Here is an 18,718-nt window from a genome sequence, read left to right on the forward strand (position 1 = left end):
TTACACAAAAACTTCTTAATTGTTATGTAAGCCATGACATAACTATAATTGCCCGTTGAATTATGGAGCCTTAGAGGCTAGAAAAGCCTAGAACTATCACCCATTCCATTAATTCAAGTTCAAACAAATATTCTTGACTTTTATTTCACAAAAATTATAATTCATAATTAAATCAAAATCAAAATAAGGGTTTTATCTTAAAGTCAACTAACCATGTAGGCATGAATAATGGATTACAACATGTGTAATCTATCATTATATTTCTATTTGAGTTGATGAAATAGGGATGGTAAAAATTAAATCCTAAACCTCTCTATTCATAATAGATTATAATTATACATAGGTGCAGTCCTGTTTGTTTGGTAGGAAAGTAAAGTTATTTAGGAAAATAATTCCTAGGATTATGATTCTTTGGATTATGATTTCCCTAATTTCTGATTCTTGGAATATGATTTCTTATTATATGAAAATATTGTGTTTGGAAACATGTTAGGATTGTGTTTATATTATATTTAGTAAACTATAAGATACAGTACAAAATATGTGATGAAAGATTATTAATAAACTACTACTATAATAAACCTTGAATTATCTTCATATTAGTTTTATTTTCGTTTTTGTAATTCGTCATAGTCAAAACAATTACTCCATACATAAAAAGTTCAACATCCTTACACCATTTTTCTTTTCTTTTTCTCCCTAAACTCGGATATATAATGAATAAAGTTTGAGAAGAAAAGGCCTAATAACCTAACCATATTCACAAGAACCACTCATTTTTATTTTTGTTTTTATTTTTATTTTTTGCATTCTAAATGAAATTATACACAACATAATTTTTCGTAACGAATATCCTACAAATCTCCCAAAAGCACAAATCATTAAAAACAAAATTTGATCAATAGAAAAAAAGAATTGTGGTGCAACAAACCGCTTTGTATTCAGTTGGTTCTTGGTGGTGCGACATCGTCATCCAACCTAGGAGGATTTGTTAGAATTCATCAAAAGTTAAAAATCTACTTCGGAGTGTACGATGTTAATGGTTTCTTGTTTTGATTATTCGCAATTTTGAAAAATCTTGACGTGTAGCGTGAAGGGAAGGCGGTTTGCAGCAAGTTAGTTTCGAAACTTTCAAAACTCGTTCTTGAAAACACTCCCTTTTTAGATTCTATCGTGATCGACTACAGTTCCTCCAATAAAATAAAAATCTTTTCTTGTTTTTCGCTGTTCCAAGTCCCACCTGTAATTTGTTCTTATTCCTCCTTTACTTTTCTGGGCTTGTTTGTCCTCGTCTCTATCTCCCTTGAGCGCTGCCATTTGCGTAAAAATAGGAAAAAGATTGTTTTTTTTTTTTTATTTTTTTGCAAGAAAGGGGAGATGGGATTGTTGAGCAGTTTGTTGGGAATGATTGGTTTTGGAATTGGGCTGCCGATTGGTCTCTTTATTGGCTTTTATTTGTTTGTTTACTCTGAATCAGAAGATGTTCAGGTAATCCCTATCACTTCTCCAACTGTTGTTCACTTCTGTTTGTGTGTGTGTGTGTGTGTGTGTTTGTACTGTTGCATTGAGATTATGTGATGAGGGGGAAATATGGGAATGTTGAGAAATGTATGCCTTTCTGCTTCCTGATCTCTGTTTTCATATATTCAAAAGTATGCTTAGTTGGTGTGTGTGTTCAATCACTTGGTTGATCGATGATGGATTCTTGGTTTTTGGCATCTTATTGTTAAATAAATGCAATATTCAAATTGAACCAGTTTATCGAATTATTTGGTAGTCCTATTATTAGTATCATCATCAATTCATCATCTTAGGAAGTGTTCCTGGTGAAAGTTTTAAAAACTGACTAGTTGTGTGCATATATAAAATTACTAGTTCACAGTGGAGTAATCTTGGTTATGTATCAATTGTTTAAAAAACTGTTTACGATTAGTTTTGAATCGACACTAGGATATGGAGAGTCAGCCACTCTGTGAGCTCGACCCCGTTGCATTGGAAGACCTTATGCCCGAGATTCCCCTGTGGGTGAAGAGTCCTGACTACGACCGGGTAATATATGTATCTTGCCTGCTTCGTCTGGTTGAAGTACTATCACAAATAAAGATATCTAATTATAGCAAATGCTGTTGAAAAATGCAGGTAGATTGGTTGAACAAATTTATATCATGTATGTGGCCTTTCATGGAGAAGGTATCTTTTGTACTAGCTTTTTAAACTTTGTATGTCCACAATGCATCAAGAAAACGGTTTTTTATCTGGTAAACGTCGTGCAGGCAATCTGCAACTCAATTAAAAGCACAGCAGAACCGATTTTTGCAGAGTATGTTGGGCAATATAAGATAGAAGCCATCGAGTTCAAGAATCTAAGCCTTGGCAATCTTCCACCAACAGTTCATGGTGAATTAGATGTCCGACTTTAAAATGTAGACGTTTTTTCCAGAGCATTCAACAGAACGTCTTGATGTTCTTTGGCAGGGCTTAAAGTCTCTGAGACGAACGAGAGGGAACTAGTCATGGAGCCAGCTGTCAGATGGGCAGGCAATCCGAATATAATGGTTGCAGTAACTATTTCATCCGTTAAAGTGACAATCCAGGTATAAGTCAGTTGAATCTCCTCAAATGAAAAACTACATTCATTGAGTTCATTTTTCGATGGTGCAGTTAGTCGATTTGCAAGTATTTGCTATGCCTCGAGTGACCTTGAAACCTCTCGTGCCTACGATTCCATGTTTTGCAAACATAGTGGTGTCTCTTTTGGAGAAGGTATGTTGCTAATACAAAGTTTAACTATATACATATTCCTTTTTTTGTCAATTGAGAGATTGTTTTCCTGCTTACAGCCGCATATAGACTTCGGGGTGAAGGTCTTGGGAGGCGACGTGATGTCCATTCCTGGCCTTTATCGATATGTTCAGGTGACGAACAATCTCTACAGTTCTTCTTCAACTTTTTAAACCGAATGATAAACTTGTGTGTCATAATTCAATCTTAACAGGAAAGGATTAAAAAAGAAGTTGCTAGTCTTTACCTTTGGCCAAAATCGCTTGAGATACCGATGCTTGATGCTTCAACGTAAGTCACTCGTTTTCTTGACTTTGAGTATATAATGTTTCCATAATCCTAACTTTTCCATCTCTGTTCTAGGGTGGCTGTGAAGAAGCCCGTTGGGATCCTGCACGTGAGAGTTATACGTGCAACGAAGCTTCTGAAGAAGGATCTACTCGGCTTATCCGATCCATATGTCAAGCTGAACCTCAGCGGAGAGAAGCACCCGTCCAAGAAGACCACAGTCAAGAAAAAGACCTTGAATCCCGAGTGGAACGAAGAATTCAAGCTCTCAGTCAAGGATCCTCAGTCTCAGATGCTTCACATAAATGTCTATGATTGGGATAAGGTAGGCTCACATGATAGGCTGGGGAGTCAAGTTTTCCCTCTGAAAACGCTGGTGGCAAACGAGGTGAAGGAGGTCACCCTTGACTTGATGAAGGACACGAGCATCTCTGACGCTAACAAGAAGCAGAGAGGACAGCTGTTTCTCGAGCTCACATACGCTCCTTTTAGAGAAGACAACGACAGTTTCAGTGGGGCTCTCAATGGCTACAGTAGGAAAGACAGTGTGATGGATAGGGCTATGAGCAACACAAGCACGACGGGCGCTCCTGGCCTACTTCTAGTCACCGTGCAAGGTGCACATGACGTGGAAGGATCACGCCACAACAATCCATACGTGCTGATCATCTTTAGAGGCGAGACAAAGAAATCAAAGGTAGTCTTCATCTCTGCTTTTCTCTGTTTCTTTATGTCGTTTTGCATGATCAAATAGAGAAAATGGTGCGTTGTAGATGTTGAGGAAGACGAGGAATCCTATGTGGAACGAGGAGTTCCAGTTCTTGCTGGAAGAGCCTCCGTTGCAAGACAAGATTCACGTGAAGGTTATGAGCAAAAGGACGAGCTTCAGCTTCTACTCTAAGGTATCGCATTAGTCCACCGTCCCTTTCTAGTATTCTGATTCTTGACCTTAGGTAGCTCGGCTCATCTACATTGTCCGTGATATAGGAATCTTTAGGGCACGTCGACATCAACCTTGCGGATGTAGTGCACAACGGGCGTATCAACCAGCGGTATCATTTGATCGACTCGAAGAACGGAGTGATACACATTGAGTTGAGGTGGAAAACCATATGACCAAAGGTTGATGAGATGTGTATGTAGAAAGATCTTGGAGGTTAAAGTAGTTATTTGAATCTTGTGGTTCAAAAGCTTGCCGCCAAAACAATTCTTTTGTCAACATATAAATTGAAATGTCAAAATAAAATTTAAAACCATACTGTAAATACTGTACTTGTGAATACTATTATGTTGATTGTGGAGCTGCCAACCAACAATTTTATAGTAGTGGTAGTATTTTTTTGTTTCTTTCTTGACCAGTATCATTTGATATTGACTGTAATGAACTAATGATATTTAATTTTGTGAGATTTGGTTTTATAGAATTACTTAATAACGCTATCAATCTATATGAACAATAAAATAAACGGGGGCATAAATGTAATTGTGTGGAATATAAAAGCAGTTGCCACTCGAATTAGGCAGGGGCATAAATGGTAAGCCAAACTCTTCAAGCTCATTAAAACATTCCAAATTGGGCCATGGCCTTTTATCGAGCACAATAAACAAGCCCATATTGTAGATTGGAGAATGAAACCCAATTATCAATAGAAAATGTAAATCCAAAACGACTCAATATTTTTAGTACATCTTTTTGCTAGAACACACTCAGGCTATGGTAAATGCTTCGGAATAATCAGTTCTTACAATATACTAATATTATCTAACTAATTATAATTATGTTTACTAACTTGATGATTAATTAAAGAAGTTAGGTCCCTTACTAAGGAACGACAAATTCTAATAGTAAAAATTGAATGAAAAATACAAATAATAAAAATTGAAGCTAAGAAAGATAGTAAAGGAATGAGAATTTATTTATTCGACAATTAATTGAAGATGAGATGCATAAATAGAAGTGAAGTGAATCAAAGACCCAAATCATAGGGGACTTGTGTTGGCAGCAGCCAATTGTTCCTTTGTAGTATTCCCTCCGTCCAACTTTAGGAGTTCCGGTTGAATTCGGCACGGATTTTAAGAAATATATAAGAAAGTTGGTGAAAAAAAATAGTGGAATGTGGGTCCTACTTTTATATATTAGTTTTATAATATAATGTGAGTGAAAAAATGTGAGTGGAATGTGGGGCCTATTACGAATTATGGAATATTCTAACCGGGACTCCTAAAGTGGGACACCCAAAATTAGTAAACCGGGACTCCTAAAGTGAGACGGAGGGAGTATAAAAGAGGCGACCATGAAGCCAGTCGCCTCGGCATAGCTAAGATTAGTCCTTACTCCTTTCCATTTCACCCGATCCCCAGTCCGCGCGCCAGCCCCTTTGTTTGAATACTCTGCTAGGAAAATCGTGTCAGACCGTGTAGATTCAGAGGGTTTCCAGGGAAACCATCCCCTCGGATCGATCAACCGAGACATATTATTCTGCATGAAGGCGACGGTTGCATAGGGCTTCCACGGCCGCCCTAGGAAGGTGCTTGTTGAATAATAGAATTGAAATGCGGAAATGTAAAAACTAAAATTAAAGAACATCGAAGAACTTTGAAGACTACATTTTGATAGATGGCTTGGTTGGTTTCTTCAATAATATGACACCCTTATATAGGGTATTACAAAACTTGTGCTCCAAGTATTCTTGGGTACCAAGCTAATGTATTTCTTAGCCTCTAAGATAATATGTTTCTTCTCCTCCAAGCTAACACATTTCTTGATCTCCAAGCTAATATATTTTCCTTTTTCTAACACTCCCCCTCAAATTCAGTAGTGGGATCTCCGATACTCAATTTGCAAAGAACACCTTCAAAGCTTCTTGAGTTGACTGTCTTGGTTCCTTAATTTTCTCTTAATTGATTTCTTCATTCCAACACTCCCCCTCAAGTTGAGTATCAAATCTTTCGATACTTAACTTGCACGATCTTCAATTTTCAAATTTGAGGATCTGCTTCATTTTTCTTCATTGAAAGTTTAGGCTCTTATCAAGGAGCTCTTCAATTTTTTTATGGCAGTTTTTGCTCGTGTCAAGAGCCAACTTAGACAGTATTTGCTCATATACCTGGGAGCCACCTAGACAGTTTTAGCTCGTATCTAGGAGTCATCTTAAATAGTTTTAACTCATATCCAAGAGCCATCTTGGATAGTTTTGACTCTTGTCGTGGAGCTAATCTAGACAGTTTTTGCTCGTATCTAGGAGCCAATTCAGACAGTTTTGACTCTTGTCCAGGAGCTAATGTAGACAGTTTTTGCTCGTATCTAGGAGCCATCAGACAGTTTTGACTCATGTCGAGGAGCTAATCTAGATAGTTTTTGCTCGTATCTAGGATCCAACTTAGACCATTCTCGGTCCATTCCAAACTCAAACTATAAGATCATTATTTTCATTTCTTTTATTTCTTGAGCCTAATAACCACTAGGCTCAAATTTACTTCTCGGTGACCACTTCGGGCGCCAAACTTCCTCCAACAGTATGGCGGTTCTCTCTCTCTCCGCTCAGTGGATGATCATCACTCATTTTCGAGGACCTTCTGACTTCAATACCGATTACTTGATGAAACTTCACCAGTATTCACCTATTACTTCTCGCCCTCTTGGCGACTCCATCTCTTCCGGCAGGGTATTGTTTCTCCCCCTCTGCTGGATAATTCTTCGACTGCTTTACCTTTCCGGGTTGTCTTACTACCAATCTTTCATGCGGTTGTATCTGGGATTCAGCTCTTTTCCAGCGGTATTCTCTCCACTAGTGGTTCTATTTTGAAGACGAGTCATCCGGTTGGTCAATATCTCGCCCTCTCAGCCGGATAACTCGTCGTCTTTTCCTTCGGTCTAATAGCCTTCTCTCCCCTTAGGCCGAATAATTCATCAATTTATTTGTCTCCTTCTCTCAAGACATTTCGGCGATATCAAATCGGTCTTCTTTGGCCTTCAAGACCACCATAGATTTGGAGAGGAGTTGTTCGGTTGCATTCTTCCTCTCCCCCTCGGCTGGACAAACCGTGAACTTCTTATCTTGACAGCTGTTGTTTTCTCTTCGGCTATAGTCAGCGTTCTTCTCCAGGTGTCACACCCCGAAAAACTCTTTTGTCGTATAAGTATATAATTATATAAATATGAAATTTTTAAGCAAACAACCTACCTGTAAAATTCGTAAAACACCCATATAAGATAAATTCAGAAATTAACATTTCTATTACATATTTCAAAATATCCTAAACTGTCACACCCCGACAAACTCTTTTGTCGTATATTCATATAATTATATAAATATGAAATTTTTAAGCAAACAACCTACCTGTAAAATTCGTAAAACACCCATATAAGATAAATTCAGAAATTAACATTTCTATTACATATTTCAAAATATTTTAAACTGTATTGAGACTGTCTCACCACTTTGTATATTATACATTGGTCTACATGCAAAATGACGAGGAAAAGAAGGTTTTTATAATGCGTCAGCCGCCAACCCTGATAACACGTGGAGTTTCTAAAACTCATATCAACCAAAACATCAGCGATATCTTTGCCTGAAAAATATTAGTGGTTTATATGAGCCACAACTCAGTGTAACGTCACAGAAATAAACATATCAAGCATATTGTTTAACTATAATACATCTATATAACTAGAAACAATAAACATCATAAACAATTTCACATCCATATGCATATGCCTTTATGATCCTTTTTTAATATCATGTGACTAATCAAGCCTGGTATCTGCCCGGGATTTCCATTGTATACGACCTGCAGGTCCCTTTTAATTATTTGACCTTTCCACGAAGGTCCCTCTTTGATTTGACCTTTCCACGAAGGCCTCTCTTTGCATTTTGATCTTTTCACGAAAGTCCCTCTTTGATTTGACCTTTCCACGAAGGTCTCTCTTTGCTCTTTGTACTGACCCGTAGGTCTATTATCATTGTATATGACCCGTAGGTCTTTTTTCATTGTATATGACCCGTAGGTCCATTGCCATTGTATATCAGATCCAGAGCTAGACAATCACATATCCTCTTTAATCCCATGATTCGAATGATTTGAATACCATACATCAAACATATCCATTGCACCAATTTCATATCCATATATTTCATCAACTAACTCCAATACTTATAGATAAACATATCAATTGCACAAATCACATATTCACATCATAGTACACCATCATTAGTCGTTAGCATTCCATATTCATATTCCAAATGCATCATAGTACACCATCAATATCACATAACCATTTCAAGCTCACATCATATAATTCATATATTCACTTCAATTTAACACATAGCAATCAATCACGTAAAATATGTAAAATTAAAAGTGTGATTTATACAAACCTGATTATGATATATACTAGTTGAGCACTTGATATCTCCTCACGTTCTACTATCCTTACTCCTTTCGTATAGCTGGAGGTGGTGGCCAAACAATTATTCTTTGTATTTCATTTTTCTTTTCTTTGGTGTCTGCCTACTCTTATTTTCTCTAACTTCCCTTTCTCTTCTCCGTAATTCTCTTTTCCTTCCCTTTTTTTCTACTCCTTTATCTACATATATGTATAGAGTAAAACATTATCAACCGACTTAATTTATATACTTAATTTTAAAAAGAAAAGAAAAGTTCGTCCACTGATAAATGAACATATAGTTTATATGTTAATAAAGAGCCGACACTTGTCAACTTATTGGTATAGGATCATCACAATGAAAGTCTAATTAATTATTTACATAGTATATTATATACTATACACGAATAGTATATAAATTAATTAGGATATCTAACTTGCACATATCAATCCATATACGTATTTTTGTCTTGCATGAAAACTTTCATATTCTAGGGAAAAATAGTTGCACATTTTAATTTATTGCTATTTGAATTTATTTGATATTTAAACACAATAATAACAATATTTACTATTATAAAAAATTTATTTATCATATGGCACCCACTAAATATATCTACAATCCAAATAAGAATATATTAAGACGTAATTATGCTAAATAATGGAGTATATCGGATTAAGGATGTCACACCGGGCGTGGTTGATCGGGGTTGGCCACTGGCCTTTCATCTTCTCACCATATCGGCGGATGGCATGCGGCCTCTCTGGCATTCTCTTTTGCCGGACCAGTTCCTGCTCGCTTTTCTTCTATGGACGACGCGCTCTTCTTTCTTGGTTGGAATCATCCGGCTGTGGCAGTTCTCTCCCCCTCAGCTGGATGATTCCTCATTCTCTCCTCCTCCTCCTCCTTGCTTTTTTCATATTTCTGAATTGCGGCGGAGTACCTTTTGGTCTTCTTTCGATTCCCCTCCTCCTCTAGGAATTTCTTCAGGAAAGGAATCCACTCCCGCCGGGTTCCGTATTTGCCCTTCATATTGTAGTAGTTTTTCTTGTCATCAGCCTGGAGCTTCTTCAGGACTTTCTTAAAGTCCTTTTCGTCGATTTTAAACTCTCTCGAGCAGGGATCGAAAGACATGCATAGATTGAACCGTTCCTGTTGCGCGGTGCAATTTCCACAAAACTCGGACCTTTTTGTACAACACTTCTTGATATCCCACTGCGTAGCCTTCTTCATCCTACATTTGTCGATCGGACAGCCCTGGCGGTGTTTTTCGAACCAGTGTTTGGTTATGTCGCAGGGACGATCCAAAATGACGCCATTGCACGCTTGATTATTGCACGCTTGATTGCAGCGATACAAATTCAGTTCGAGGCCTTTTCTCGGCGATACGTAAGGTTTGATGAAAGTTGTGAATGGTGAAGAATATGATCTCTGGCTAAATTGTGGTTTAGAAAAAGGAAAATATATTAGCTTGGAGATCAAGAAATGTGTTAGCGTGGAGGAGTCTATCCAAAAACTCGACCCGATATATTTTCGGGTACTCCAATACCCGCCCCGGTATCCATATCCGACATATCGGGTACCCAAATATCCGGCTCTTTACATGTGTTAATATCTTATAAAAAAATTCAAATTTTATATATTACTCCATAAATATAGAAATATTTAAATTGACTAATATCTTTAGTATTGCATTCTATTTTAAAGTATATGATTATATTTATGGGGATTGGTTATGCAATATGTAAGTAAAATAATAAAAGTTACGCATTTAATTAAACTATAGAAGCAACCAATAATATAATTCGAAAGTCAAAATAATTAACTAAAATATAAAAACCACTTGAGTTGGTTATGCAATACGTAAAACTTGAGTGTTTGGAGAAGCCGTGACCTATACTAAGAGAGATTGACTTATTTATATAAATTTAGAGAAAGTTAACCTAGTAAGTTGTAATTAGTAAATAAATTAGCACAGCTCTTGAAGTCCAAAATGGCTAACCTAATTTAAAAAATGCTTTAAATAATAAATTGGATATTTGGGTAATATCCAATTCCTATTCGGGTTACCCAATACCCGATTTATCTTAAATTTCAATACCCAATCTCATAACCAATCCCATAAAATTGGATATTGGGTATCCAATACCCGGCGGATATCGAGTCGGGTATGAATAAACCCAATACCCGAAATCCGTATTCCCACCCCTAATCCCAAATATCCTTCAAAGATATTCCTGTCTGCAGCAAGAATTTCACCTAAATCCTTCTCAAATCCACCTAACCAACAGCAAACAAATTCAAAAACCACCCCCGAGATCTAAACACCAACCATATTTAAGACAACTCTTTTCCGGCATTTGTGGAGCCGTTAGGGAGGATGTCATTCGGAAGAAAAGGAAGCTCTGAGAGCTGGCTGGAGAGAATACTGCCAGAAAAGGAGAAGCAGCCACCAGAAAAGACGAAGCATCCTCCACTGATTTCGGAACTGCAATGGTAGGGTGAAGATGGCCATGGAAAAAGAAGAGTTATCCGACTGAGAGGGCCAGAACCCGACCAACCGGACAGCTCGTAATAGAAACACCCTTAGAGCAAATGACGGAGGAATTGGCTAAGGGCACCTAGAAGATTGATGAAAATAGAAGAGAAAACAGCCCATTTCTGTAGAGTATGAGTTGCCGAGAAGGGAGAGGCAACGATCGAGCAGATGCCGAGAAACCAAAAGGAGTCTAATGACCAAGAGATGTCCGCCTTGATGAAAGAGCCTGTGGGTGAAACCTCACGATCAGAGACGCCAATGACGGACGCAGGAATTGAAACTCGTGGGGTCGAGAATACAATAGAAAATAATAATAAATATAGTATTTAAATAACTATTTTTTTAAAAATATTTACTTTAAATAGTTTATTTTCCAACTTAAATATTTGTTCTTGAAGTTATCTTTAAATATTTTTAAATTAATCTTATTGATGTTTATCAATAATTTTTTTAAAAAAAAATATAATGAAATTATAATTAATAAAATGAACATTATAATTATAATTACTCTTAATTAATCTATAATTTTTTTTAACTCTATCACTTTTTAGAGTAGGCCCAATTATTTAGCCCATTTCGTACAAAAGTAAAATTACAACATGTATTCTTCTCCACACTCCATCGTTCTTTCCACTCCATCCAGGCGACTTCTCCCTCTTCCTCTCAGTCTCTCCCATCTATTCTTTCAATTGTTATTCTCTATCTCTTTTATTTCCTCAGAGGATGAAGAATTGCGGTGGAAATCTGTCTCTTGGCATCAAGACGGAACTCCGTGGGGTCGAAGTGGAGTTGTACCGGATCTCGGAGGTCCTTTAATGAAGTTTCCGGCAGCTCACGGCGGACGACGGTGGGGTCGGTCGACCCCACTCGACCCCACCTGGGTCCGTCAGTGAGAGACGCTGAGAATGCCGAGTAGGCTAAGGTGGCTAGAGATGTCGCCGCCAAGAATAGTTGTCCACAAATTATCCAGCCAGATAGTCACTAATGGAGCAGTGTCGCAAAGCCACTAAAGCCGAGGAGGTTGGCAAACTTGTCTCGATGAATTGTTCGGCCGAGGAGGAGAGAATGATGAATTGTCCAACTGAGGGGGAGAGAACTGCCACAGATGATTCCAACCAAGAAAGAAGAGCGCGTCGTCCATAGAAGAAAAGCAAGCAGGAACTGGTCCGACAAAAGAGAAGGCCAGAGAGGCCGCATGCCATCCGCCGATATGATGAGAAGATGAAAGGCCAGTGGCCAACCTCAATCAACCATGCCCGGAGAAGAACGCTGACTGTAGCCGAAGAGAAAACAACAGCTATCAAGATAAGAAGTTCACGGTTTGTCCAGCCGAGGGGGAGAGGAAGAATGCAACCGAACAACTCCTCTCCAAATCTATGGTGGCCGTGAAGGCCAAAGAAGACCGATTTGATATCGCCGGAATGTCTTGAGAGAAGGAGACAAATAAATTGATAAATTATCCGGCCTAAGGGGAGAGAAGGCTATCAGACCGAAGGAAAAGCCGACGAGTTATCCGGCTGAGAGGGCGAGATATTGACCAACCGGATGACTCGTCTTCAAAACAGAACCACTAGTGGAGAGAATACCGCTGGAAAAGAGCTGAATTCCAGATACAACCGCATGAAAGATTGGTAGCAAGACAACCCGCAAAGGTAAAGCAGTCGAAGAATTATCCAGCAAAGGGGGAGAAACAATACCCTACCGGAAGAGATGGAGTCGCCAAGAGGGCGAGAAGTAATAGGTGAATACTGGTGAAGTTTCATCAAGTAATCGGTTGCATATGGCTTCCATGGCCGCCCAAGGAAGGTGCTGACACCTCTGAGGTCTTGTGATGCTCGGATGGTGCTGCTCTGCACCACAATCCCGGTGCGGCATAGCCTGTCTATCTTGCCCTGGGCCGTGATGGCGTTTTGTTGGCCCGGGAGTGGCTTTCTCACCAAGATGCTGCTCCTTTGTATCACCATGGCCGCGTCCCCGAAGATGAAGTCGATCGTGCCCGATATTTGACACTCCCGGTAGAACTGGCGGTTCACGTGCGCGTAGAGGGTGTCTTGGTAGCCGTTGAAGCTGCACCGGTAGAACACAGACCGCTCCGAGTGTGAGACGAGGGCCACCGCTTGTTGGTTGATTGCTCCGGTCGTGTTGGCGAATCTCATGTCTCGGGCTATGAATCCCTCTCCTTGCACGGCTGATCACAAATTATTTTAGGGTTAGGGTTAGGGTTAGGATCAAACTAGGGTTATGGTTTAAAAAGAAATTCACATCCAGTTAATTGAAGAAAAAGAATTACTATTACATACTAAATGTGGCGGTGTCATAAGTCTTGAATCCAACAACAAAGCTCAAGTTGTAGGAGATTATGGTTTTATCAATCCCATCCCCAAACATCATCACATTCTATCTATCTGATTCAATCTTCACCTTTTCTACATAAACCCCACTCTTCACATAAAATACAAACCTCCTCTTGCTAAATCGTGGCGCATCCTTCACAGCATCCGATACCGTCTTATACTTCCCGGATCCATCTTTGGCCACCAGAACATGGGCACGGATCATCTTGGAATCCGCCTGCAGAAAAAACCTATCCCTATCACTATCAGACACCCAACCTGGATATTCATCTTCGAAATTCAAAACATCATCACTTCTCAAACTGGCCATCATTTTGGTGGCGCCTTTGTTGAGATCAATGATGTAATCCAGTTTTTTGTACACGGCTTCGAACATCACCCGGGGTTGATCCTCGAATCCGTCCACGCACGTCTGAAGAGTGGTGCTTGCAGCGCATGTCGAGGACAACGCTCCTCCCTCGTCCAAGGTGAGGGATCTGTTGAGGTTGCCCATCGCCAGTTGGAGAAGCTCTTGGCAACATTTCAGTGCGGATAGCCCAAGTTTGTTGTCTGCATCAATCATACTCCTCACTTCCCCCTTGTCACTGAAATAAGGGATTATTAATGCAATTTTTTGGATAGTTAATTCTATCAACTTCTTACCTTGAATTTCATTTGAAATTCCCCCCATCTCCAAGATGTTAAAGAAATCAACTGCTTCAGCATAGCTAATAATAGCTATGATCATTAACATTACAAGAGAAAGAGAGGCCATGGATATAACTATTACTACCTCTGTCCACGAAAATTCATCTCAGTTTGATCGGGCACGGGTTTTAAGAAATGTAATAAAAAGTGAGTTAAAAATGTTAGTGGATTGTGGGTCCTAGTTTTATATATTAGTTTTATAATAAAATGTGAGTAGGAATGAGTTAGTGGAATATGGGGTCCACTACCAAAAATGGTAAAAATGAAATGGGCAAATTTTAGGGGACGGACGGAAATGGAAAAATGGGACAAATTTTCGTAGACGGAGGTAGTATAATACTATTTTGTTTCTTAGAAGAAATTGGCTTATGAAAAATTCTCAAGATGTATTGTGCTTTATGATGCGGCATGCGTTTGTTAATTTTGTACTCCAATAATAACTTTTCTTATTTACAGCATCTCCTTAAGGTGTATACAAAATATATTATTTTTATTTACTTCTCATTAAAGGAAATATACTTTTCCAAAAAGTAAAACATTCCTAAGAGAAAAACATATAAAGAAGTAAATTATTTTCTAAAATTAAAAAATAGTACTAGATGTATTCTAAAATATAAAGGTATAATATATTCTCAAATATTTTCTCTATTGGAAAATGATTTTTTATGAAAATAAGGTAAATATGATAATTATAAGAGTTTATCTAGAGATAAAGATACCTTTTTAAAATGAACAAAAAATATAATAATACCTTCTCAAATAACTCTCTCTTTGGATAATGGTCTTTAGGCTTACACGTATATATTCATATCATCATGTCATTGATTTAATTTGGACAAGATATATTATGCGACTGATCAATGACTCATTCTTTGCTTACACCACTTTTTGCATAATTGATGCGATAGACATTATTTATCTATATATATAGGGAGATGATTAAAATAAGAATGCATTTAAATCCAGAAATGCAGCCCAAATCTTGGCCCTAGGATTAGATGATCTAATGGTCAATAATTAACCTAAAACACGGAAGGTCATAATTAAGTAGTTTTAGGTCATATTATAATATTTGGGTTTATGTCATGTTTAGATCATTTTAGGTCATGCTAACAAAGCATGACCTAAAAATAAACTAACTATGACCTAAAAATGTCCTACGTATGACCGTGTTCTGTATTTCTGTATTTAAATCTGGTCTTCATAGATCAAAACCATATATATATATATATATATATATATATATATATTAGGGGCGCATTATGGTCAATAAGTGAAATTCTGTTAAAAATCAAAACAAATCTCAACCCTTGGATCCTGAGATTGGATGGATGTGATAAGTTACATTATTAGCTCAAAATGCTACATTATCATTATTAGACTAAAATGCTACATTATTGTACTAAAATAGTACATTATTAGCTAAGTTACATTATTTGACTAGTAATCTACATTACTAGATGACACGTGGCAATAATCTAACGGTTACATTACAAGATCCAATGACTGAGATTTGTTTTAATTTTTGACAGAATTTCACTTATTGATCTGTATATATATATATAGGGTCTTGTTAGGTTGAGATTATTTAGCTAAATTGAGAAATGAGATGCAATATGGGCCACTAATCCACAAGATTAACAAAATGTCAACAAATACCACATTATGTCAACAAGGGGGTATAATTGTCTTTTCATTAAATTGTGTTTGAAATCATTTTCTAAAATCCTCTCTAAAACTCTAGCTTCAACATTCAAATCTTCAAATCTTCAACATTCAAATCTTCAAATCTTCAACATTCATATCTTCAAATCTTCAACATTCAAATCTTCAAATCTTCAACATTCATATCTTCAAATCTTCAAATCTTCAACATTCATATCTTCAAATCTTCAACATTCAAATCTTCAAATCTTCGAATCTTCAAATCTCTTCAACATTCAAATCTTCAAATCTTGAACATTCAAATCTTCAAATCTTCAACATTCAAATCTTCAACATTCAAATCTTCAAATCTTCGAATCTTCAACATTCAAATCTTCAAATCTTCGAATCTTCAACAATCAACATTCAATAAAATAGCACTTATAATTCACATATCAATATAGAGAATATCGAATGTCAACAACTCGTATTAAAATGTCAACAATGAACAAATAACACTTATAATTTACATATCATCAATACCGAGAATATCGAATGTCAACAACTCGTATTAAAATGTCAACAACTAAAAAATAACACTTATAATTCACATATCAATACCGAGATTATCGAATGTCAACAACTCATATTAAAATGTCAACAACTAAAAAATAACACTTACAATTCACATATCAATACCGAGATTATCGAATGTCAACAACTCATATTAAAATGTCAACAACTAAAAAATAACACTTATAATTCACATATCAATACCGAGATTATCGAATGTCAACAACTCGTATTAAAATGTCAACAACTAAAAAATAACACTTACAATTCACATATCAATACCGAGATTATCGAATGTCAACAACTCATATTAAAATGTCAACAACTAAAAAATAACACTTACAATTCACATATCAATACCGAGATTATCGAATGTCAACAACTCATATTAAAATGTCAACAACTAAAAAATAACACTTATAATTAATGTCAACGACAAATGTCAATAACAAACGTTATTTATGTCAACTACGATGTCAACAACAAACTTTATTTATGTCAACTACGATGTCAACAACAAACTTTATTTATGTCAACTATTATGTCAACAATAATATTTCACAAATAATTAATGTCAACGACAAATATTTTCATGTCAACGACGTATATTATTTATGTCAACAATAACATTTTACATATAATTCATGTCAACAACAATGTTTTACATATAATTTATGTCAACAACAATTTTCATAAAATTTATGCCAACGACTTATATAATTCATGCCAATAACAATAGTTATTATGTCAACGAGCTATATAATTCATGTAAAAAATAAACGTTTTCATGACAACAACTTATATAATTTATGTCAACAATAATATTTTAGGCAATATCACAAACACCTTATCTATACAACTCAAAAATTCCAGCAACACTTATAACACTTAAAATGTCAACCAAATCTCCTTCAATACTTAAAATGTCAACCAAATCTTCTTCAATTCAATTTAGCAGCACTGACATGTTATATATCACAACAGATTGATTATACAAAAGACAAATTCCCACAAACACAAGCGCGTAAAACCAGAAACGCATCTAAATACACAGATCAATAACTCGCAATCCGCATCGATTGAAAACGGGCAAAATCGGAAGTCAAAAATCGAAATCGAAATTCCAATTACAAGCAGCCACGATTAACAACTAAATCAGAAATCAGAAATCAAAATCGAATCAAATTCTCACTGAATTGATCGATTCCGATCAATGTAGATGGACAAGGCAGCGCTATTGGGGCACGCGGTGGATAGTCGTGAAGGAGCAGCGACAGAGGGCGAAGGAGGCGAGCAAAATAGCAGCGGCGTGCCGAGCGAGATCAACGAGGTGATCGTCGATCAGATTGAAGACGGATCGTAACAGATCAGGCGTCGATCTGCTGCGACGATCGGCCGGAGCTCTTTGCGGAGATCGGGAGCGTGCTGAAGGCGCTGGAAGCTGGCCGGAGAGGAGGGGTTGAACTGCCTGCCCTTCGCGCTGCCGAGTATCGGGCGGCGGGAGCTGGCCGGAGAGGAAGGGCTGTTCGCGGCGAAGGCTATAGAGAAGAGGAAAGTGTGGAGAAGTGGTCAGGGGAGATTCGGGAAGGACTGCAGAAGTGATCAATTTAAAATATAAAATTACCATTCTAACCTTTCATAATTATTTATCTAAAAATATTTTTTGTGTGGCAAAATCTGGACCACTCATTTAATAAAAATGAGTGGCTGATATTGAATCTCATTTCTCAATTAGCCTAAATAATCTCAATTGATCATGATCCTCTATATATATATATATATATATATAGGGGTGCATTATAATGATAACCCCAATTTGTGTGATAACCCTATAACTAAATCTCCACCACACATTTTTAAAATATGTGGTCTAGATTTAATCTAACAAAACTATCATTTTATCAAATAAAACTATCATTTTCGAATATATTAAGGGCAAAATTGTCATTTCAATTTTAAAATTGGTGGGAAAAAAGAAAACGATCTGAATTCATCTCAGACTCAAACACTCTGAATCGAATTTCAAACCCTACGAATCGAAGGAAACACTCAAACACTCTGAATCGCATTTGAAACCCTACGAATCGAAGGAAAAATCATCACAATTCTGGAATATGTCGAAGGAAATCATAGTTTTTTCATCGAAGAAAGGTTGGATGAAGTTTATTACTTATTTCACTTTTGATTTTGATCGATTTATCATTTTGCTGATGATTTTCTCGATTATTTTTAGATTCTGTAGTTTTTTAGTGTAGATATTTCTTATATTTATACAATATCGTTCATGCATAACAATATATGCTGCTGGTGTGTGTTTTGCTTTGTTTATGTGTGTTTTGCTTTGTGTGTTGCTATGTGTTTGCATGATCTGTTTAAATGTAGATAAAATGATACTTTCTGATAAAATGATAGTTTCAGATTATAAAATGATAGTTTCATGGGATATATGGAATAAAATGATA

General features: G+C 36.9%; 1 protein-coding gene and 1 pseudogene across 1 annotated transcript; one reads left to right on the forward strand and one right to left on the reverse strand.

The window, feature by feature from the left end:
- Positions 1-845: 845 nt before the first annotated feature.
- LOC125211102 (synaptotagmin-3-like) lies at positions 846-4,416 on the forward strand. The gene is made up of 11 exons (XM_048110797.2): positions 846-1,488; positions 1,951-2,049; positions 2,140-2,190; positions 2,274-2,397; positions 2,476-2,594; positions 2,662-2,763; positions 2,841-2,915; positions 2,996-3,072; positions 3,145-3,766; positions 3,843-3,971; positions 4,057-4,416. The coding sequence occupies exons 1-11, from the start codon at positions 1,378-1,380 to the stop codon at positions 4,183-4,185; spliced, it is 1,638 nt and encodes a 545-aa protein (XP_047966754.1). The 5' UTR covers positions 846-1,377; the 3' UTR covers positions 4,186-4,416.
- Positions 4,417-4,644: 228 nt separating this feature from the next.
- On the reverse strand, positions 4,645-14,106 carry LOC125209144 (pectinesterase-like; annotated as a pseudogene).
- Positions 14,107-18,718: the final 4,612 nt, after the last annotated feature.

The sequence above is a fragment of the Salvia hispanica genome, chromosome 3 (assembly GCF_029641045.1).
Source record: "Salvia hispanica isolate PSC_SH4W2 chromosome 3, Shi_PSC_v1, whole genome shotgun sequence".
In the NCBI taxonomy this organism is placed as follows: domain Eukaryota; kingdom Viridiplantae; phylum Streptophyta; class Magnoliopsida; order Lamiales; family Lamiaceae; genus Salvia; species Salvia hispanica.